The following is a 25,910-nucleotide window of genomic DNA, read 5'->3' as shown; positions in this document are numbered from 1 at the left end:
AAGAGGTCTTATAGTACCTCATCAAATAGTAACAGACAATATATTGTGTATTAATTACTTCAGGAGATGGAGTGAGTTCCATCATGCGTGAAATCCTAACTTGTAGCATGTTTAGTCTAGGCGTAAATTCCGTATTATATTTAAGGATTCTACTTAAAACAGCAATCACTCGATAAATAAATAAAAATGATAAAAATTAATTAAATTTCGCCTTAATTTTAAACTTATCACTTCAAAAAATTTAATAAAATAAGAACATTTATCACACACACACACACATATATATATATATAATTTTATTACCGTCTAAATTAAGGAGGAAAAATAATTTATAAATTATAAAAGATTTATTAATTTTTATGTAAACATTAATCTATAATTATCTATTGATATAATTAAGAGCTGTACAGAATTTTGCTTCAATGAACAATTTAAGGTTATGTGGTTACACTCGGTAACAAGGTAAACGCATCGATCAGGAAACTCTTGGTTATCAGTAGTAATTAGATGCTCTTGAAAGCTTTAACTTTGTACATTGCTGTGAACTAGTTGAATAGAAGAATGTACTAAGATAATCTCTAGATAGAAATCCTATTATACAGGAAGTCAATAGAGGAAAAAAGGTATTTCTTTCGATTGGGCAAAAACTATTTTTAAGTAAGATCATAAGGATTAACGGAAAAGTATTTAAAGGATATTGTCACTGCTTGTTTGTTATTTTGACAGCATCTTTCTCTTTTGACAGTTTATGCTCTCTTCTCGATAAATCGATGAATTTGTTGAATTTTTCCAAATATCGATTTTAAGAAGAATAAATATCTGATAAAAATTTTTTACTTATCTAACTTTCTATACAAGATTTTATCGATTTTATATAAGATTGTTTTGTTTAAATTCTTTTGTAAATGAGTCAATAAATTAATTGAAAATTTGCTTGTTTACGTATCAGAAACTGTATAAATTTATTAATATTGATAATTGTACGATGTTTTACAAAGTTTTGAGTAATCTTAATGATTTCTTGATCCAATTCTAAGTAAATCTGGGCACAGAAATGTAGTTAAAAGTCGTAAATTCGGTGTGAAAATTTCAAGTTTATAAATCGAATCGTTAACTCAAATATTTATGAAAAACGTATGAACAAAGATATATTTGAAACTAATAAATTAATAATGCGAAATATTCACTTTCATAATAAATAAATAATGTTCTGTTCATTATTAATCGATAAATCAAATATTTTAAAAAATTATATTTTTGATAAATTAGAAGATGAGGAAAGGAGGAAGAATAAAGAGATTTCTGTATCAAGTTGATAGCTGATGAGAACAAATGCATTTTCTCCCTCTTGGGAAAATAGTATCAGTGGTTGTGAGTTGGGGGATGTATATATATATATTGCAATGCAGGTCGACCGTAAGAAATTAAACGACTTCAACTAGCCAAACAGTGGACAAACTAAAAGTCACAGTGCTTAGTTACACGTAGCTCGTATGGACGTCGTTATTGTCGACTATATAGTGTGATCCATAGTCCCTTAGCGTTAAACTAGGTGTTTACAACTCGTACACTTGGCTTGTAAGCAACTTCAACGTTGCAATGGATATTATGGAATTGGAGACATGTAAACAGTTCTTAGTCATAGGAAGATAGATAAAGCAAGCAATTATTAGTTTATGCACTCTCGTATATTTACTTTTCAATTGATTTGTTATGCTCTAAGGAGATCAAAATGGAAAGAAAATTTTTCTTTATTTAATGTTAAAACTTTTTTAAAACTTTATTTCGATATATTTAATAATAACTATAATTACTTACAGGTAAAGTTGTTTATAACTTAATAAATTAAATGAGCTTTAATTATGTTTTTTAAATAGTTTCGACGTATTTGTGTTTTCTTTTGGAAAAAAATTGTATACATAAATTCCCACTGCTGTCCATTCGTCTGCCTGTCATTCCTTAATCTCGAGAATGGTGTAAGATAGATAGAAATAGAGACAAAAGGTGAAGGGAATTGGGACAAGAGGCCTGATTCACTATATAAGAACTTCCGGTATAAACCGAAAGTTATGTTATTTCAATTCAAAATTTTCTCCTAAAAGGTGTTAGATAACCGGCACGAATCTGTTCTTAAAGGAAAAGTATGATATTCAGGGGCAAGCCACTACTAATTTGATACGTTTTAAATTAAATAAAGTAAAAATTATGATTAAAAATTGTAATCCAGCATTGTGATCATGTCACAATAAATAATTGCTCGTTAGATTCTAAATTGCAATGTGTTTATTAATAGTTATAGAAATTATTAAGTGAAGAAATGATTAAGCATAAATTTTAAAAAAATGAAGAAAATTAAGTATTGATAGAATCAAAATTCATTTGAAAATATGAGAATTATTTGGATATAAATGAAAAGAAAATGAAAGAAAAATGAAAATAATCCAAAAATAAAGAATAAATTTTAATATAAATTATCTTTTATATCTTAATTTAAAATAAATTAAGAAATAATTTAAACATATTTAAGCATTAAGTTAAAACACTAAAATTTATTGTAATTGAAATTTTAAAAATCCAAATTGAAAGAAAGTTTTTAATTAAAATACACAAGATGCTAAGTTTATATAGGGGAGACCGGGGCAAGATCGGCATGTTAAGCTTTACTTAAATTTTGTGTAATAAATACTGCTGTAAACTAAAAAAAAAGCTTTGCATATTGTCTATTGGAATGTTACCTTACTATAGAACTGGTTAAAATCAGTTTGGAAATAAAAATAATTAAAATAATTACAACTTTACAAGAAGAGAGAAATTGACGAAGTTGCCCCGGGTATAGGGGCAAGATCGGCAACTTCTCTCTTTTTGTAAAGTTGTAATTATTTTAATTATTTTTATTAAAGTTGCCCCTGGTATAGGGGCAACAGTAATGGGGCAAGATAGGCACGTATATAAAATTATGTTATTAACAATGTATAAGTTGGAATTCACTATTAAAACAAAGAAATACAAATCCAACACCCATTTAATATTATTACAACGAAATGCAAGTTCAAAGACATATATACATGAATAACAAATGCAAACATGTTTTCATTTATCATCTGTTTGATTTTTATCCTTTGCTTCTAATGTGGCTTTATGTTGCCGATCTTACCCCGCTAGTCATGATTTCGAAACATTAAGTACAACCCTGAGAACAGAATGCCAAGCCACGATCTGGCCACGTGAATAAGTTGAAGTTACATCCTTCTAACAGGAAAAGTAACTTTCGTTATCATGGAATTATAACAAAACCTGCCAATTCAATATAAATGGAAAAAAAATATTATATGGAATTGAACGAAAATGAAAATTTGCTTGATAATTCAACTACGCTTGTTGGAGAACAATAAAAACACTACACTCAACAAGCCACCAATAAAACTCAACTGCCTAACCTATAACCAAAGTCTCCTTTTAATTTGTTTTTTAAAAAAAGCGCTTGACAAACTTGCCCCGCATGCCGAAGTTGCCCCGGTCTCCCCTAATAACAATATTCAAATAATTATCGAAGTAATTTTAAAATAATTGCTTAAAATGTCCAGCAGCGAGTTGCGTAACTTTTCCGGCAAAAGAATTTAAATTTTGCGTGGTTCCACCTGTTATCAGATTTAATTTTTAAACACCTTATTATTATTAATTATTATAAAATAGCAGAAAGTTTAATTTTGAGGATAGAGATGAATTTTATAATAAAAGAAAAGAAAAATCGTAAATGCTAATAAGTGAAACCCTTCATTACTGGTTTGCCCCTGTACATCATACTTTTCCTTTAAGCATAGATTAAAGGGATTGCGTGTCATAGCTACAGTTTCCACTGTAGCTATGACACACAATCCCCTTTATCTCTCTAACCCCTCTTCCTTTCATTGCCAAAATTTTGGAATAATAATCCACCCAACACGCAAACTTCCCTGAAAAATTTCAGAAATTTTCGACAAAAGGAACCGGAGTTATTAAACTTCAAAGTGGGGGAACGAAAACGTGCTTCAGACACATACATATAGTAAAAATTCTCAAATTCTTTTGAATTTCTGCAGGACCCCTGAGTCCAAAAATGTAAAAATCTTCAGGAGGTGTTAATTTTTTTGATTTCAGACTTTTCGTATGTTATATATAACACCCGGGAAAGTAAAAATTAAATATAAAGATATGCTTTATATTATTAATATAAAATTTATGAAAGAATATTTAATTTAATAAAAAAAATAGATAATTTGAAATCACGAAATTAAGTGATAGGTATCAATTCCTTGATATATCTAGAATGGTAGAGCTAATATTCATTATCAATGTTTGATCAGGAGTTGTAATTTCCGGTTGAAACATGACCTAACCTCATTTAGAGATCTTCATTTCTGACAACTAAGACCGGGGGCAAGGCAATTTCGGGAAGATTCTACTATCAAATCATCAGAATATCCTATTTTGAATCATGTGAAGGAGTTTTGTAAATAGTTTGTGGGCAAATTTCTCTTTTCAAAATTAATACAAATATTTGAAAAATGTAAACAAAACTTTTCTTTTAATTTTTTCTAAAAACACGTTAAAATGATTGATTTACAATAGTTATATATATATAATTTATAAAAATATTATTTAAAATGTAATTAAATCACAATCTACAGCTATAAAATGTAAATGAAACGTGTTAATCTAATTAGGAACTGAACCCCGAATCTTTCGGTAAGGTAAGAAATACAATAGAGAGGGTGGCCCAAAAATCAGTTAATCCGAGATATGAAAAGTTCAGTTAATTTAGTTAACTGATTTATGAGCCTTTGTGTTTTACTTCGTTAAAAGTCGAGGGTTCGTTTCCAATTCTGAATTAAAATTTTCAATTCCAGAATTAGCACCGATCCCACGTCTCGTGATTTGGATTTTATTCTTTGGCTTGATTTTATNTTCTCAAATTCTTTTGAATTTCTGCAGGACCCCTGAGTCCAAAAATGTAAAAATCTTCAGGAGGTGTTAATTTTTTTGATTTCAGACTTTTCGTATGTTATATATAACACCCGGGAAAGTAAAAATTAAATATAAAGATATGCTTTATATTATTAATATAAAATTTATGAAAGAATATTTAATTTAATAAAAAAAATAGATAATTTGAAATCACGAAATTAAGTGATAGGTATCAATTCCTTGATATATCTAGAATGGTAGAGCTAATATTCATTATCAATGTTTGATCAGGAGTTGTAATTTCCGGTTGAAACATGACCTAACCTCATTTAGAGATCTTCATTTCTGACAACTAAGACCGGGGGCAAGGCAATTTCGGGAAGATTCTACTATCAAATCATCAGAATATCCTATTTTGAATCATGTGAAGGAGTTTTGTAAATAGTTTGTGGGCAAATTTCTCTTTTCAAAATTAATACAAATATTTGAAAAATGTAAACAAAACTTTTCTTTTAATTTTTTCTAAAAACACGTTAAAATGATTGATTTACAATAGTTATATATATATAATTTATAAAAATATTATTTAAAATGTAATTAAATCACAATCTACAGCTATAAAATGTAAATGAAACGTGTTAATCTAATTAGGAACTGAACCCCGAATCTTTCGGTAAGGTAAGAAATACAATAGAGAGGGTGGCCCAAAAATCAGTTAATCCGAGATATGAAAAGTTCAGTTAATTTAGTTAACTGATTTATGAGCCTTTGTGTTTTACTTCGTTAAAAGTCGAGGGTTCGTTTCCAATTCTGAATTAAAATTTTCAATTCCAGAATTAGCACCGATCCCACGTCTCGTGATTTGGATTTTATTCTTTGGCTTGATTTTATAATAAATATTCTATAATGAAAATATTTTTACTATAAATTTAAAAATATTTTAATAATTTAAATTAAAAACGTTAAAATATTTTATATTAATTTATTTATAACTTACGACTAAATAATTTATTTATTACCCTTCAGTGTATCGTATATTTTGCCTGAGATTTAGGTTAATCTATAAATTTTTCTACACGAGTAAAATTTTAATATAATAAAAAATAATTAAATTATGCCGTGTAATAATATTTAAACACTGTAAAAAATTAATTAAAATAATTATTTTAATGTATAAACCATTAAAAATCTGAACATTTTGTCTACTTTAGTCATAAGAGATGTGTTTGGAAAAGCTTAAATTGGATCGTTAATGTAAATCTTCAGGGGAATATTATAAGATATTAAAGTTTTCTACGCTATTTTTTAATAGATCCTTTTATAAAAAATAAATAAATTTAAAAGAGAAAATGAGGGAAACAATATTTATTTAATGATAACAAAATTATTACTTCCTAATAGGTTATAATTATATTTTAGATTTTCTCTCTCCTCGTGGGAGGAATTTCATAATAAATTAAAGTTTTATACGCAATTGAAGACTTAATTTTATTTAAAAAATAAATAAAAATAAAAGAAAAAATAGAGGAAACAACCTTGAATCAATAATATTAAAATTATGGCTACTTAATGGATCATAATTGCGTTCTAACTTCTCTTCCTCTCTCTAAAAGCATCACAATAAATTCAGGTTTTATAAGCTATTTTAAGAAGTTCCCTTATAAAAATAATAAAGAAAATTAAAAAAGGAAACGGAGGAAACAATCCTTAATTAATATCAAGCGTATTATTTCCTAAAGGATTATAATTGCAACCTGAATTTTCTCTCTTCCTAAAAACTTCAGTAGATTGAGAAATGATAGAATTTGTATAGAATGATAAATGAGAGTTATTGGCCTGTAATTTTCAAATTTCAGACATATACATTCCCATTGTGTATCTGTCCTTCGTTATTCTCAAAAACAGAGTTAGATAAATGACCTACATGACTCGATTGTTATCAGGAAAAGTATGATGTACAGGTGTAAGAAGCTACTAAAATCGAGATCGGATGTAGAAAGCTTAGGGACCGAGAACACGATTAACTATATACCAACTTCTTGTCACGACCGGAAGTCAGATAATTTTTTAAAATATATGCTCTCCTACCTCAAATTAGTAGTGGTTTGTCCCTGTACATCATACTTTTCCTTTAAGCATAGAGTCATGCCGGTCATCTATCTAACACCTTCCAGGGAAGATTTTTGAATTGAAATCACGTGACTTCAGGAAGTTCTTATATAGTCAATTAAGGCCTTACGCTTACCCCTAAGCTTTCGATATCTGTTCTTGAATTTCATTTATTTAACACCGTTCTCAAGATTAAGACGGAGATTTCAATGGGGATTTATAGTTTCACAATTTTTTTCAAATTGCAGCTCAATTATAAGGGAATTTAGTAAAGGTATATTTTCTGATAAGAGCAAATTGTGGTTAAAAATGTATAATTTAATTTTTTTAAATATTAAATTTTTTGTTTTATTTTCTAGACGCAGTGAAAAGAGCAGCGATATTCATCCTGGTCAGCACTTTTATCTTGATAATAGGAGAAATATTGTGTTTTTTTGGTCATCTCTTGAGAAGAAGATGGGTGCTTACATTTGCCTCTGGTATCGCCTTTATCCTCTCCGGTAAGTAAATAAATAAATATATTTTTTTAATTTTTTAAAATTAATATAAATTAATTATTAACTGCATTTATTCATTTTAATACTAATTTAATTGTATATAAAATAATTATAATTCCTTATAAATTTTTCTCATAGAAACATTAACTTTCAGATGAGACATTTTTAATTTTAATGATTTTTGTCATTTATTTTATAAGTAAATTTTCTATAAAAATTAATAAAATAAGTAAACATAATTATGATATGATTTAATGAGGAAAATTAATTTAAAAAGAAGAATTTCCTCATTAAAAATAATTTTAAAAAATTAAGTATTGTTTAAATATTTTCCTTCAAAATTAAAAAATAATTATTAATAACAAACTTATTTTTTATTCTTTAACTAGCAAGAATTTAAAGGGATAAATTAAAAAATTTTCAATTTTAAAATCAAAAATTGAGTTATTAATGTGATTAATTATCAATATAAATAAAATTTATAAAGGAAGAAAGATTAAAATAATCCAAACCAATGAATAAATTAATAAGAAAGATATAAAAATAATAAATTCCCATTTATATCTTTTGTATTAATTTAATATATTCTGCAGGGGTGATTTAAATTATCTATACAGAACAAGAATTATTTGAAGGGGTATGCTCTTGATATATGTGTGCTTATAACGTGAAGCGTTAACGTGCATTTATATGCACATTCAATTAAATATTATCTACATAAATCACATTATATAACTTATAAATAGCTGCATAATAAAGTAAATCCTTTGCCTTTATCCGAAGACTTTACATCATCCTGTATAATTACATATTGCTAATAAATATTTTATAAGAAATAGTATAAATTTTAATGTATTATTCGTCAAGAAATATATAAAATTATTAATTTTTAATGTTTATAAAAATTTAAATTTTATACAATAAAATATTTAAAACTTTATCTTTTTACACAATACCATACAAATTGATAACCATCTATTGTAAAGATTTAAAGAAATTATTATTAATTAGTTACAATTACTTTAATTCTATTTAATTTACTAAAATTTCATAAATTCAAAATATACTTTGATTAAATTATTAAAATTTTATTTAATTTTCTAAAGTAAAGAAATTTGTTAAGTCAACATTTCCTTCCTTCTATTCCTTTCTTTTATTCCTTTTTTTGTGTATTTTTATAATGTATTTTATAATTTTATTTTATTATTTAATCTTTGTAGCTTTTTATTTTTTAATTTAACTTTAAAACAAATAGTTTTATGATAAATTTTGTAATAAAAAAATGTCTAGAAGTTATCCTAAATTGGAAGCAGATTAATGAATAGAAAACAATCTAGAATTTGTTTTACTTCGAAAGGAAAATTTTCAATTATTATAGTTACAATTTGTTTAAACTTTGAATATTTATAGAATTAGAAACCGTGTAAAATAATTTAATTTTATTAAATTATACTAGGATTAAAAGAGTCAAATCGACGAGAGTTCCTATATGTTTGCTTTTCTGCAAATCAGGTTGTGTTGTGCAGGGAAGCATATCTCACGTTACAAAAGTATTCTATTAAAAGAATGGCTCAATTCAAGGCTAACCTGTCAATCAAAAATACGTAATGAGGTCTTAGTTTGAATTCAAACATTATATAGTACTGTAAATAAAACTCGTTACGGCAATAATCTGTAAATAAATCTGAAAATAGACAAATAATTTTGTCATTGAACCACTTTTTCACGTAAGAACACGCTGTGAATTTAGTTTTTTGTTGAATTATATATTTATTTCCGTTGTGTGCGTGGTATCACTTAAATTACAGGAACCATAGAAGCGCGTGATAAAAGAATAAATAAAATAAAATATAGAAGAGATTTTTATTTATAAATAAGGAAAGGAAACAAGAATGTCATTTTGATTAATTATACTAAAATATAATTTTTTAATGTCAAATGTGAAAGATATTTTAGAAAATCGACAAGAATTAAACTTCGTGTAGCTTATATTATCTATTTATCGCTCCTTTCTTCATTCTTTCTTCCTTTTTTTGAGGGGAGAAAAGAAGAAGCAGAAATAAAGGTGACAAATAGAGTTTCCTTTATTTTTTCCTGTCCCTTTTTCTCTCTTCTTTCGTGTATTCTTAATAAACTTTTCATTCGCCTTCTTTCTCCCATACACATCTTGTATTCTCTCTTTTGTTTTTTCTGTTATCCTCGTTTATCCACGCACGTTCTTTGATTTTTCTTTCTTATCTGTAAATAATTCTTCTTTCTCTTCTACTAATGGAAAGTTCATATTTAGGAGGGTAAATAATGATTTGATATTTGAACCAGTGTTAATTGGCACGGTGATATGATTGTCAAAGTTTTATATAGTTTGATTTTCAAACCTGGTGTTGGATTTCTATCATCTCACTATGATCCATAAGGATGAAACAATTGATTTTCTCTCTTAACTTCATTTAAATGTATTACAAACTATTTAACAGTTTCAGTTTATAAAAACTTAGTAAATGTGTGGTAAATAATAAAATAAATTGTTCCTTAGTTAAGCTAAATTTATTCACACCAATTTTTTTTTCAGTATTATTTACAAAAATTGCTATTCAAGTACACCAAAATGTATTGTGTGGTCTATGAATTGTCTAAAAATAAATTTAAATTCTTCAACGGAAACATATATTTCTAATTATATATTTGGGTTGTACGTTAAATAAGTATTTGTAGATAAATCCTATATAAAATATAAATAAAATATAATTCTAAGTGTAATTTAAGTATTAAAGAGTTATCTAATAATTCTTACAGACAAAATATAAAACAAGATATATAAGAAATTAGGAAATACATAACGATCAGATAGAAAAGATATTACAGACATTACAGCTCCTTGAACTGTTTTGTATTTTATATAAAAACATGAAATTTAAATAATATAAGTTAAACTTATTTTGTTAGCATTCATTAACATTTTATTTACAGTATTTTACAGTTAACTAATAGTGTATATCTCATACAAACACACAATGCTATATACAGTTCATATGATTTATATAAGAAGAAAATTCAGCAACGAGTTGTGTAACTTTCCCGGTAACATTNTACCTGAAATTCATTAGACCCTTCTATCAACGTCACAATTATATAAATATTAAAGAATAGAGTGTTAAAATTCTACAATTTTCATCTCTTTTTATTTATTTTAAAATTATAATCTGTATCGATTTAGTTTTGATTTTAATTAATATCTTAACCCATATCTTTCGATAATACAAGTATACTATACGCTCCAATGGTTACAGCATTTCAAAGTGTGGGTTCAGATCTAAATTTCTATCATATTTACATTCTGTATTACTTACAAACTTTACAGAAATTGTCTAAAATAAGATCCTTCTTATTCAATACAAGTTATAATGCTTTGACAAATTAATTCCTCGATAACTTGCCTGATACGGTTAATTCACTTTTGGACCACTCCATATATATATATAACAATAAACATATCTTAAAAATAATATATTTTATTGTGCTTTTTAGTATTTTTTTGTTTTTATTAATGGAAAATAATGGATATATATATAGGGCCTATATAATTAAAAAGTTGAATGTTTATAACATTTAACTTTTTTAATATGTAATAATGTAAGATTTCACAGCATATTTTCAGTCCAAGCATTCATACAATAGAAAGTTTTAACGAAGATTTTACGTTAAGTATTTTACAATTCATTAAAAAATTTGTAACTAATACTGTACTATTGCTTTAATCTCCGTTCGTTCGTTTGTCTAGACGTAAATTCCTGAATTTAATAGGCCAGAATCCTCGTAATATCTGATTAGAAAGAATAAATGTTATGTAAAATTTCATTTTTAGTCGCTAATTTCTTTCAAAATGACGACTGAAAATGTAACGTAGGATATTTATTAAATTTAACGCCTTCTAAAATATAATTTTCTATGTTTTTACATTAAATTTATTAGAATTATACACAATATTTTTACTTAATATATATTTTTTCGTTTGCTTAAGTATTCATTTTACATATAACTTAAATTTTTACTTGTATAAATATATAATAAAATTCTTCAAAGAAAAAAGAAAATCTATTGATTAGTATTCAGTGTTATGATACGTTATTAATTAGTAACAAAATACAGAGTGGCCTAAAAGTCTGTTAACCGTTATAAACACGAAATTGCTACTTGATTCAAGTGTTAAAGTACATAATTATGTTCCTACCATAGAAAAACATGCTGCTATAATTAGTTTATGCATATTTATAAGCATAGCTGGAACATACAAAAACATAACTCGGTCAACTGACTTTTGGGCCACCCTACATACAATAAACTTTGCAATAATTAATATAAATTAAAGCTATACTTAGTTTTATGCAGAATATAATCAGAAAGATGTTTTTTCTTAAATAATCAATGTCGCAATTTTGATTGATACACGCCTTTTGAAGCATTCCCCCTATAGTTAAGTATGTTTTGAGGTGATGGATGAGGAAAGATGTAGAAATTCTAATTTCTATTATATCTATAAGGGAAAAAATAACAGAAAAATATTAGAGATGGCCATCATTTATCAGGATTACAGAGGATAAGTTCCTGAAAGTTGTAACTTTTAGTATCAGAATCCTAAGTTTGTGTACTTCCTCAGGGTTTATGACTAGATATTACTGTCATCAGTTTAACAATTTAAAATGATTTTGGTATTAAAACTTCTTATATTCATATATAATAGTGAAGACTAAAGTCATTAGAATGTTTTCGTTTCGTTCATGTAGTGAAGCATTTAATGCTGTTAGAAGTCGCGACATGCTTTTTGATAATCCTCATCCAAAACGATCATAAGAATGGATTCATAAGGAAAACTTCGTATGTATGCATCCTTATGTAGTCTATAAGGAAAATCTATAAACATTTTATCCTCTAGAAAAGTCCTTATCGTAGGATAAAACCTTGATGGATCCATCTAAGTCATACATAAGGGTTTTATCGTTTAATGAAGTCCTTATGGATGAACTGTTGATGGAATGAGTCCGCATGAATCAGTAATATTCGTGTTAAAATATGCTTAAATAATTATAACAGATTATATACATTTCGTAGAGTTTATATAGAATGATTGTGACTGATGCTGATTAATCTACAGAGGAATTGTGATAGATCATGATCAGTCATTCTCCGTAAAGACGGTTTCAACAGATCATGGATATGCAACAAGCATCACTACCCATAGAAATATATATATATATATATATATTATAATTTTTGCCTTTCCTTTTTAAATAAGTCTTCAGGACATCAATTTTGTAGACGATAAAATACTACAATTTAATATGGCTTAAAAATTTTACTAACAATTTTTTAATTATTTTGGTAATCTCACACGTCTAGTTTAGTTGTATGCTTCAAAATGTCTTAAAAAATAAAATAATAAGAGAGTTAAAAAATGATAAAATACCTGAAATTCATTAGACCCTTCTATCAACGTCACAATTATATAAATATTAAAGAATAGAGTGTTAAAATTCTACAATTTTCATCTCTTTTTATTTATTTTAAAATTATAATCTGTATCGATTTAGTTTTGATTTTAATTAATATCTTAACCCATATCTTTCGATAATACAAGTATACTATACGCTCCAATGGTTACAGCATTTCAAAGTGTGGGTTCAGATCTAAATTTCTATCATATTTACATTCTGTATTACTTACAAACTTTACAGAAATTGTCTAAAATAAGATCCTTCTTATTCAATACAAGTTATAATGCTTTGACAAATTAATTCCTCGATAACTTGCCTGATACGGTTAATTCACTTTTGGACCACTCCATATATATATATAACAATAAACATATCTTAAAAATAATATATTTTATTGTGCTTTTTAGTATTTTTTTGTTTTTATTAATGGAAAATTCTCTTTATGTGGTCACATTTGTCAAATCTAATAAAAAAAACTCTTCAGCTTCATCGATTTGGCTATATTTAGTGGATTATTTGAAGCTTGCACAACATTATAATTACATATTACCTCGTGCTTGGCATTAAATATTCACTTATAATTTAAATTCGGCATGTAGCTTTACTAGAAATTAAGAAAAGTTCATAAAAATGAAAAAAACTACTTATTTATATTCTCTGAAAATTTATGTTTCCCCATTATAAGCCTTTGTATTATTTAAGGATTTGCTATGTAAAGTTTGACTGTACTAAAGAAAATAAAGGTCCAAAATTTAAGTTATCGATTTCAATTTCATGTATTTACTGTATTTAATAAATTTAAAACTCTTTAACTCTACAGACTTATTAATTAATGTAAATATACTGTTTTAGCATCTCTATTTTCTTATTGTATTTTCTCCTATCTTTTCCTGAATATCAATATTTTCGGTTCAATACAATCATTATTTTAATGATAACATTGGAAAATTCTATTGTCTTCCTATATAAATTTAATTTGATTGTGTGTTTTTTATAATTATTTATATTATTTCATTACACTTGTACATAATTAACTTATTTAGCATCTCAAACTTTATCCAGCATCGAAACTCTATCCAGCATCTTATACAAATGTATTTAAGCGTCAATAATTGTTCGTAAATTAGAATATTTTGCATTGTAATTAACTAAACAAAAAATCATTATTATTAATATAAACTTAATTTCCCCTTTTTTATGATAAAAAATAATTTATAGTTGAACTCTAAGATTTTCCTCCATTTTTCTACTATTAATTTAATCTCATCTCTGAATTCATCCAAAATAATTTACTCGAGAAACTTGGATTCTGTGAATGGATAGCCTTGATTAAAATGTTTTTATATTCAAATTAAAGAATAATGTGAGTTTGAATTAACAATAAAGCAAATACCTACAGTCGAATTCGGTTTGAATCAGTTTTTTTCATCCTCTTTCATTCCCATCCATGATCTTACCATCAACCCTCATCTCTCGTCCATAAAGATACTTTTTATCCACTTAAAATTTTATATTTTTCAANACTCTTTAACTCTACAGACTTATTAATTAATGTAAATATACTGTTTTAGCATCTCTATTTTCTTATTGTATTTTCTCCTATCTTTTCCTGAATATCAATATTTTCGGTTCAATACAATCATTATTTTAATGATAACATTGGAAAATTCTATTGTCTTCCTATATAAATTTAATTTGATTGTGTGTTTTTTTATAATTATTTATATTATTTTCATTAATTAAGTAATCAGACTTAATATTTTCTTCTGGAGATCCACAAATTTGAATAATTTACGTATTTTTGTAAAGTTAAGTCAGAAAATAAAAACCTGTGCTCAGTAAACTTAACAGGTCAATTTTTAAAGAAACGTGAAGAGAACAACGCTTATAACTACCTCACGTAGTTACTTGTAATAAATTGGGCACTTCAACAAAGTGAATCGTTTCCCCTCCCCCTTTTCTGTCCAATAGCCTGCAGAGCGGATGAATCATAAAGCAATTTGTAATGACAGTGACAGAGCCATAAGCATTTTTAGCACTCCGGTTAATCCGTTTTACGATTAATGTAATCCCGAGTAATCGAGAGGCTACTGTAATTTGTAGTTTTAATAAAGTTCTTCTCTATAAAAATCAACATAATACATAATTACGTTATATTTGTCATTAACAATGATTATTAACACTATTTAAAATAATAATTCTTTTTATATATTTCTTACCTTTAACATTCCAGGCTTTTGTATATAACATAAGGAAAATATGGCGATCAGTCAAAAAATAATCCCCAAGATTTTTACATTTTTGGACTCAGGACACATTGAAACATTGAAAATTGTAAATGCTAATAGCGAGTAAAATCGCCATTAAGTCCGACCCCACTCGAGATATAACACACGATTCCTCTTTATTTCCCCATCCTTCGACCTTTAACAACCAAAATTTAATAGCATCAGTCCCTCTAATACACAAACCTCTCTGCAAAATTTCAGAAATTTTTGACGAAAAGCGCAGGAGTTATTAAGCTTCAAACAGGGTGAACACAATCGTGCCCCACATATAAATACACTAGCATCCACACATACAGAAAAAACCCCAGAATTTTTGCATTTTTCTATGTTTCAAGATCATCTGAGTCCAAAAAAATGTAAACATCCGGAGGGGTAATTTTTTTACCTATCGTCATACTTTCCCTCTGTTATATTAATACATAACAGAGCCGAAAAAGTAATAAAATATAATTGAAATAAATATAAAATACCTAAAAAAGATCAGATTTAAATATATTTTATCATATATTTTTTTCGTTATAATTAATTCATATTTAACTTATTTTAATTTATTTTATATAATAAATAAGTTAACTTATTAAAAAATTAAATACTTAAAGGCAAATACTCATAGAATCTATATAAAGGTAATGTTGGGTGAACCAAAAGGTATGTAATGCTTCATCAAACCTGAAGGATAAAGTATAGGCCTATAAACTTTACTCAAACCCCATTCAAATTATATTTGAAGCGATTTATGTTACAAAATGTTCAATATGTTTGTCCTCGATCTTTATAACATGGAGGGAATTGACTGGTCTTAATACCCTTTAAATGCAAATTCTCAAGATTACTTTGCATTACTTGCAAGAGTTATCTTCATGCAAAGTAATCTTGAGAATTTCTTTACACAGAGATGTCATTTCTAAGATAAACAAGCAAAATTTTCGCACTTATTCGATGACTAGAATTTCAAAAGTCTTTGATATATTCATAAAAGAAATAACTAGTGTCAAAGATTGAGATCTGGAGAATCTCAAGGATTCTCCATATCGTGAGTATGAAATCTTCGCTATTTTGGAAGACATTTTTCAAAATGTGATGTCAGACATCGCGAAAAGATTAAAGAATGATATTTACATGAAAAGAAGTCTCCAGGATCGAGAAAATACGCAGTCCATTTCATGGTACTTTTCGTAATCTTGAAGTTGAGGTCAAACATATTGAACACATTGTATATAAATGGCTCCAAATGAAGACTTGAGTAATATTTAAGTAAAAGTTTTTATGCTTTATCATTTAATTATGATAAAGCATTAAATTTGGTATATATCTTTTGGATCATATTATGTAGAGATTATTAAAAATATAGTGATATATAAAGTCATTTAAATTACTTATAAATATATAAAAATTCGAATATTTTATTATTATTATTTTTTCTTTCTTTTCTAGGTTTATTGATTTTAATGGGAATGGTCATTTATATATCGACATTTAAAGCAGAAGTTGGGAATAAGTTAAGGCCTAAGTCTTCCTTTCAAGGCCCCATGTTTAAATATAGTTATGGCTTCTCATTTCTTTTAGCAGTCGTTGGTCTAATGATGTGCGAATTAGCAGGAACGTTCGCCATTTTTCTTTATATACAAAAATACGAAGAAGAAATAAAGAAAAAGGCCGAACGCCAAAAATACGCAGATTTTCTTCCTCAAGGGGAAGATCACGTGCCTTGTCGACGTCATCGTGGTAGAAAAAACAGTAGAGCACGAGAAATGTCACGCGAGGCATCACCGTGTCCATCAACAAGTCGTGGACGTCGTCCTACAAATACAGGGATCGCGTTGTCAGAATCTATGCGTGATTTAGCATATTGTAATTTCCCCCCTTTCTCTAGGGACACCACGTGCAATACTGTTTCTACTACAGCAGACATAAACAGGGAATATTCACGAGATTTTTCTTTCGATACACTGAGGCGCACCACTCCAGTGTGACGATTGTGCACCCCAAAATAAACAAAAAAAATTAATGTTTTAAGAAGTATCCAGGTGCTTTTTTGGTATATAATTACCATATCAACATATGTTGGCATCATTTAGACAACGATGTATGGGAGCTTAGTAGGACAATAGTCTTCCCTATGATGTTTCATGGTGGCGAAGATTTTTTCCTCATCTATCGATAATTGAAATTCATCAAGTGCTCACCGAAAAAACAAAACAAAAAACATACAACGTCATTTTACATTTTGGAAGGCCCACTCAAAAAAAAAAAGAAATGAAACAAAATACATCACCAAAATTGCTCAGAACCTATCCTTTGTGCCTTCCACGCTGCTTCCACGAATGATTTATGTTTTATCAATTTCGTTCGAGATAGTTAAGTAAAATTATAAAATATACATACACAGGAAGAGCTCGCGTCATAATTGAACACCCCTATAACCAACTCCCCTTTTGGTCCACGAATTCATAACTCCTCCCCGCGCTAAACAATACATTCTTCCTCTTTTAAGAAAACACACAAGAGAACATTTGCTTCTTTCTTACTTTCTTACCGCATTTAATTCATAGTTAACATTTGGTATGCAGAAAATCGCATATCATAGAGTACATTACAACATCGTGTTTTCATAATAATCATATACGAATAAGTCCATCATCATACAAAAAAAACAAACAAATAAATAAATAAATAAATAAATAAAAATCGATCATCATTTTGCTGGAGCAATTTCAAGACATAATTCCAGCCTATCATTAAATAGGTGTTCATCAATTAATAAAAGCCGATAGTAGTAGAAGAAACACGTATGATAAACAATACTGCATCTCTTCGTTATAAAGAGGGATTCGGTGTTTTCAACTCTTTTGTAGACACAAGTAGGAAAACAATAACAAGCGGTATAACGAGGGTTTCTCGACATTTTTTGCATTTCGTGCCATTTAGAAATAACCAGAAAATTGTGTCTGGCTTTAAAAAAAAAGGATTGAAATTAACATTTGAAGATTGCTTAATTGCCCCTTTTATTAGGGACACACTGGCTCCAGCCACTGCCATCTACTCACGCAGCACACGTAGCTATCCCCATCGGCATGTTCTTAGTCATGTACAGATCTGTTTTTATATTATTCATTATAAAAAAAGGCTAATAAAGTTATTAAAGGACGATTTTAATGTGTGAATTTTATTTAATTATTTGTCTTTTTAACATTTGTTATATTCGGTTTTATAAAAATTCTGAGACATATCGTAGGAGATCATCAGAAAATTTATTGCTATGTAATCAAAAATAAATTGGTATAAAAATAAAAATATTTGTAGTTAATAAAAATTGAAAAAAAATTACAAATTGTTTTAGTTAAAAGACTCCAATAAAACTCAATTTATTTTATTTTGTTTACCGGGACATTTTTGGAATGAAATGCATTCTTTGGATCAAGAGATTAAAGTAAAATTCATTTTTTATCTAATAAAATGGAGTAAAATGTAATCCTTCAATTAAAAATTCGAATAGAAAATAAAAGTTTTCAGTTAAAAGAATTCAAAAATACTAATTACAATTTATAGATATAACAATTAATAAAATAATTTATTAATCAGTCATTTAAATAAGGTAGAAAATTTATGATCAATAATTAATATAAACCAGGATAATTGTAAGAAAATTAAATTTCTAAATTTGTTAATTATTGTATTCCTGACTTAATTTTATAAATTCTAAAAGACTTAAAGGTTGCAGTTTACAAAATACATTAAGGTAATTAATTATTTGTACCAGATGTTTATTTAAAGTGGAGCACGAGTGAAGTATAATGAATTTAAAAAGCTTGTTCCTTGATAATTCTCTAAGATCCATATACACGAGAAGGAAGATACTTTTCACATTCTCTTGAATAATGAAACACCCTTAATAGCATTTCTTCAATGTTTTAGCTTTATATGAAACATATACAATAACTTAAACATTATTTCTTTACATAAAAATATACCATATTTTCCTCACAATTTAATTAAACTAACGTTAACCAAGTTTTATCATGTGAAACCCCCTCTTTCTTGAAGACAATTAATGAGTCGAAGTATGTCCACCAAATTATCATTAAGGTTTATATATCAAGAGAAATGTATACACATTAATATAAAGGGGGTCACGAACCTTAATAGTCGTTAACCTGATTATAACTTTTATCAACTCTGCAGCTTAACTGCTGAAAATCAACTAAAACTTCTGCTTAACGATCAAAGGTACACGCGTTAAGTAATATAATTTCAAGAATTGTTAAGTAGAAAGATCTGTGTGTTTTTAATAAATAAAAAGATAAGTTTCTAATGTCTTAATTTATTATATCTTATGATTAATATAATTATACTTCACGTATTAACAAAGGTTTTTAACATAATATAATAATTAATTTTATACAAAGAAAAAAACTCAATTCCTTCCATCGATTTTCTTAACGTATACCTAAATATATACTAGAAAAAATAGCTGTAAATGTAATAATGATTTTATATATTATAATCGAATTTAATAGAAATGGGCTCGAGGTTTCTACTTAAAGATCAGACACACAGACTAACTTTTTATTTTTTATTTTTTTAATGGCTTTTTTTCAAAAATTTTTCTTTTAAAAACAGTAATAATTTAAATATTATTTTATTTTAAAATAAAAAAAAAGTGAGTAAATTTATGTTTAAAATATAAAGAGCGGTTTAAAAGTCTATTGACCAATATATATTTTGAGAATGTGTAAAGCCAATTTTATTATTTATAATAATACATTAATAAATAAAATATTTACACTTCATATTTTTATAGTCGTGGAAAATTTAATTTTTGAACATTACTTTGTGGTATTTTACCAAATGCATGCCGATTTTCATGTTTTTTCCTTCTAAAAAAACACAAAAAAACATGAGAATTGATATAAAAAAACATATTCATTACAGTAAATACTACAGTAAAACCTGTCTACACGGAAAATAAATCTAAGAACGATTTGATAAGTAAAATGCTAATGTAACCTGTCTAATGCGGAAAAATAAGACTTTTTATAGTAAATAGGGAATTTTCTCAGCATAACTGAAGCTAAATTATAAATAATAATTCATACTTTAAAAAAATTAGGGGTTTTCCCCCTAAATGTATGGCTGTTTGTGTTGGTGTGGAAGGCACGATTTTCTTCACCCCAGTTTGAAGCTTAATAACTGCTGAGTTTTTTGCCGAAAATTTCTGAAATTTTGCAGCAAGGTTAGTGTATTAGGGGAATTAATGCTATTAAATTTTGAAGATTCAAAGTCAATGGGTTGGAGAAATAGAGAGGGTCGTGTGTCATGTCTCAAATAGGGTCAGACATAATGATTATTTTACTCGCTATTAATATTTGTAATTTTTTATAAAACCCGTCTGTACCCTGAAAATGAAGCATTTTACCATTTTATAATAATAAATAATATAAAAAGTTTGTAAAATAAAGTCTCATAACAGATGGCGCCACACACAATTTTAGTTTTTTTTGCCGGAATAGTTACGCAACTCGTTTTTTCTCTGTTTGGAAAGTTCCGTTATAAACAGGTTTTACATAATGTCAATGCTTTATATTTATATATATATTTTTTATATTAATTAAATTAAATTTTATAAAAATTGCCTTAATGACGTTTAGGGATTTATTAATAAATAAATATCATTAATATTGTCTAAATAATCATAATTATAATAAAATTAATTACATAATTAAAGTATTTAATGTGTTAGAAATATCATTTAAATATTTAAAATAATATTGTTTATAAACAAAGAAAATGCACCATTTAATTACAAAAATCTTATAAATGATGAAGTATCAACGTCATTAGAATTAAGAAAAAATTTAATTAATGTCAATTAAGAATAAAAGAATAAATTCCGTTCATATTTTAATGATAATTAAGAGAAATGGGAAGTTTTTTTAATGAGATTTTAATACAATTTACACTTTTTNATTAAGAATTTATTAAATAATAAAAAAATCTTCAGCAAATATATCGATAATGAATATTAGAACGAAAAATTATAAATATTGACACATAATAATGGGATTTTTTCACTGAAGGACCTAAAGATAAAGTAGTATATTGAATTTATTTGTACAGCTTCCTTTCATATAAGTTTTGCTGGCAATTTTTCTTGACATCATCCATCTTATAGCAGCACATAAGTTCAAATTAAATGACAAACAATCTTCCTATACCGTTAAAACCATAGAATCCTGTGATATAGCTCTTTGATGGGCTTACTGAGATCTTAGAATAATCTCTTCAGTTCCCAAAATTGGCTCTATTTTCAGTGAAAGGAATGTACTCGTGTGTTCGACATTGTTTGGTGTCATTTTATCTTCTTAAATTCTAATATTTTATACTTTTTTTGCTGTATAACATAATACAGAGTCAATATAGTTTTGTTTACAGAAGCTGACTTTGAAATTTCAATCGTTAAAATCTTAAGCAAATAATCATAGTAGTTTCATAAATATAGAGAATCTCACAAATTAAAATATGTAGAATTTTATATTGAATACATGTTTAAGATTTTATTGCAAAAATTTCGAATTATTTCTATGGTATTATGCCCCCCTAAGCTTTCCATATTCGGTCTCCATTTTCAACTATCTAACTCCATTCTCGAGATTATCGAAGGACAGACAGACAAACAGATAACAATTGGAATATATATGTCTGCAATCTGAAAATTGCAGCCCAATTATTAGATAATTTATCAATCAATATATCGCGATCTCTTCTAAATTTTAAACTATATTCTGATACCTTCAGCGTGTTAAAAGTTGTCACTAATTAACAAATAGCTAGAAAAATATATATTCTAGAGTATATAATTTGCAAAAATTGTGTAAAATAATATATATTTTAACAGCTTATAGAGTTCATTCAAGTCTTAGTTATATTCTTTATCTTGGTTTTAAGTAGCAAAAACAAAATATCGATATGACAAACACTCGATGACAAATGATATTTTTTAAGTTACCTTTAGCTTTGATGATTTTATCTTTATTTTCTTACAATTTGGCTTTTTTTTCTCCCTCAAAATATTTTTTCATTTTTTCCAATGAATATCGATCGTATCAATGTTTTAATCATTTATAAAATAGAAATTATATTAGAAAAAAACAAATCAAACACTCCTTTTTCTCATTTAAAACGTGACCAACGAGTAAAATAATTAATAAATAGTAACAAATTTTTAAATATTTTTACAAGATTTTTGAATTGATATTAAACGAAGAAATAAGTTATTTTTAAATTACTTTTTTTAAAATGTATTTTAGGAAAAATTAAATAGAAAATCGCATTCAAAATAATAATAAAATGCAAATTATACAGCATTTAGATGTATCATATTTTTGAAAAATTAAAAGAAGTAAGAGTTAAAATTTCTAAAATTTTTTATTTAAATTTTGAAATTCATAAATTATTTACAATGTAAGATATAAAATAAACTTTAGGTAGAGAAGTCTACACACAAAAAATTAAATTTTAGAGAACTTTCTGTGTTCCTAGACACAATTCATACCTTAAAATTCATTCTTTCATGCCAAAATCTGCCACGAATATAAAAGAAATCAATATATTTTTGATTAATGTGTTTGTGTTTAGTGATTTTATTCATATTTTCTGTGACTTTTAAAGAGGGGTGAGGCACTACATCTGGGTTCCATTTTACTTTTCGTAGACCCTGTACATAAATAAACGGTATGTAAGACAGGGCGTTAAACAAGCATTCTTCACTTATATTGTAGATACTACGCATCATGCCGAGTAAAAGCTTTAACTCGACCGTTTTTAAATAAATAATTACGAATTTTTGAGGATTCGGGACTGTGAAGATGTGGAAATGAAAGGAGAATAATTGTATAACATTCTGTACATATCGAGGTAAAGATTTGGCATTTACACGATTATTAGCATTTACAATTTTTTATAAAACCAATCTCTACCCTTAAAGTTAAGCTTTTTGCCATTCTGTAATAATTAAAAATATAAAAAGTTTTTAATAATAAGATATCATAACAGATGGCGCATCACGCACGTTTAAATGTTGCTAGGAAAGTTAAGGAACTCATTGCTAGATTTTCGTCTTATGTGCTAAGGTTTTGTACTCAGTACGGTGTGTACAATCCTTCAAATAAATGCCGAATGCTTTTTTAGCGCCCTATATTTTGGGGGCGTCATCAAAGCTAAATATTACAATTAATATACAGTAGTTCCCCCTATAAAACTGTTTCCTATAGTTACGATTCCTATAAGACGGCGAAAAAATTGTGGCGGTATCCGTACACAACGGTAAAATAACTCCTATAATTACGTAAAACGTCATCGGGCAGCCGAACTACTTTCCCGCCGTCCGTAGCGCCACGCTACGGACGTTTAGGCGAATAAATTGAGTTTAGTTTCGTCTGTACATATAATTATACATAAATTAGGTACTGTACATATAATTATATATTAAGTTAATTTATTGTAACTTTATTATAATTATATATATATTTTTCGCCGTCTAGTGGCGCTACGGAGAGTTTAGGCTAGCTATCGTCTGTACAGTATGTAAATTAGGTACCGTAAGTCTAATATAGCACTGTAATTTTATACGTTTCTTGTGAAAGAAACATTTCTTATTTAAGGCCATAAAAATTATTTATATTAATAATGTCTCCAAAGGTCAACGAAGTTTTCGCAGAAAAATAATATCAGAAATCGCGGCCGGCGTTTGATGAGCTGTTCCGCGACGAAAACAAGCTTTAGCAACGGGCGTAGTCGAACGGTGCACGCTCGGTAAGTAATCCTACAATTTTTTGTTTATAACGTAGTTTATACGGATTATTTCCAAAAAAATATACCTTGTATTTAAATATCGTAATTTTATTGATTATTCTTAGCCTTTACACGAGCATAATCTTCATTTATAACCAATTAGGTCATTTTAACTTTCACTTTTTTTTTCTTGTGGATGATTATATTATACAATTCTTAAATATAAATTGTTAAAAGTGCCCTTTGGATAATTGGAAATAATACAAAATAGGAATATTACATAAATTAAACAATTCAAACAACATTACTTGTCTGAATAGTTGTTATATTCTCTTATGTTTCAATTGTGACGAAGTGCTTTTGTGTTCTGTAATATTCCTCCTCATAGTAGACACATCAAGTTCTCAACTTTCTCACAATAAACACGGGTTTTGTATTTACTGTGTTCGTGACAAGTAAGAAAGAAAGAGAAATATCGAATTTCTTAATATTATGTTATATATTTTATGATAATTTTTTTAGTTATGTTAACGTTTTAATCTCAGTTTTTCATTAAAAAAATATGCAATTAGACTATTGTATTTTGTAAAGTTTTTTCTTTGCTGAGTCGAAACATGATGATCATAAAATGGATGTAAATGATTATCTACCATATTGTTATGGACAAAAATCACTTCAGAAGCCTTTAAAACATAAAATATGCCTAAAGAACTTTGAATTTTGAACTCCACAATTGTCATTCCTTCCATCTTAAATCATTGTTGTGTAGGATTCAATCTATAAATTTCTTTCCTTTATCATATTAATAAAAGCCAGTAAATAATATTTATACACATTTAAAAATTTTTAGAGGAGATAAATACTAATTTCTATCAATTATTTTAAAATAATATTATAAATACAAGAAGATTTTCTTTATCTTCATCATCAGTCTGCTCCATAGTTACATACAGTACATGTTACTTTTACCGCCATACACATAAAAATATAAGAACAAATTTAAAAAAAAATTAAATATAAAATCATAAAGATGATTTATGATTATCTTTGTCTGTTTGGCAAAAATAAAAATATTATTGGATGATTGAGAAAGTTTTTGTCTTCCCCCAACTGCAAAGTCATTTTACAAATGACACCTACACGGTGAATTATAAATAAACCGCTCATTTGTAGATATTTTATGATTGAAAATTATTTCGAAATAATAAAAAAAATTCTCTTATGAATGTATGCGATCTCATTCAAAATATAAATACAATAGGCTCTCAACTATTCGAGATCGTATTAACCGGAAAGCGGATTAACCAAGATACAAAAAGTTCCTATGAGTGAGGTCCTAAGTCATCATAAAGCGCTTTATGATTTATCCGCTTTGCTAGCTATTAATAACATCAAAAATAATCTTAATAGTACCCGGAATGATCCCGTCAACTAAGAAAAACCCGGCATAGGTACAGTATATTAAAGAAAGTAACTATTGGGCGCTTCCGAGATCTTTAGGAGGACCCCTTAGGAAGAAGGGGTCCTCCTGAAGATCTCGGATCTCGGAAATTTAGTTTTATTTAATATAATACTAATTTTAATATTACTTTCTTAATTAAATATAAAAATAGTAATTATTATAAATAATAATAAAAAATATATAATCGTATAAAAAACAAGAATTTTTTCGATTATGACTGATTTTATAATTTTATTAATATACATATATTTATATTTGTACTGTAATAGCTTAATTACATAAATTATTATGATATTATTTAATTTTTATCAGGAGTTTTTAGTGAAAATAA

The 25,910-nt window shown here is 26.9% G+C and overlaps 1 protein-coding gene across 1 annotated transcript in view; it reads left to right on the top strand.

Moving 5' to 3' along the window:
* The window catches only part of LOC111633653 (voltage-dependent calcium channel gamma-5 subunit-like), a 212,028-nt gene extending 193,579 nt beyond the window's left edge, over positions 1-18,449 (top strand). Inside the window, exons 3-4 of the mRNA XM_023378260.1 lie at positions 7,413-7,553; positions 16,762-18,449. Of these exons, the coding sequence (XP_023234028.1) occupies positions 7,413-7,553; positions 16,762-17,300 (680 nt within the window). The 3' untranslated portion in view covers positions 17,301-18,449. The remainder of the gene's footprint in view (positions 1-7,412; positions 7,554-16,761) is intronic.
* The last annotated feature ends 7,461 nt before the right edge of the window (positions 18,450-25,910 follow it).

Source organism: Centruroides sculpturatus, unplaced genomic scaffold (genome assembly GCF_000671375.1).
Source record: "Centruroides sculpturatus isolate CEXI.00-Female unplaced genomic scaffold, Cexi_2.0 scaffold729, whole genome shotgun sequence".
Classification (NCBI taxonomy): domain Eukaryota; kingdom Metazoa; phylum Arthropoda; class Arachnida; order Scorpiones; family Buthidae; genus Centruroides; species Centruroides sculpturatus.
This window is presented reverse-complemented; position numbering and strand designations above follow the sequence as displayed.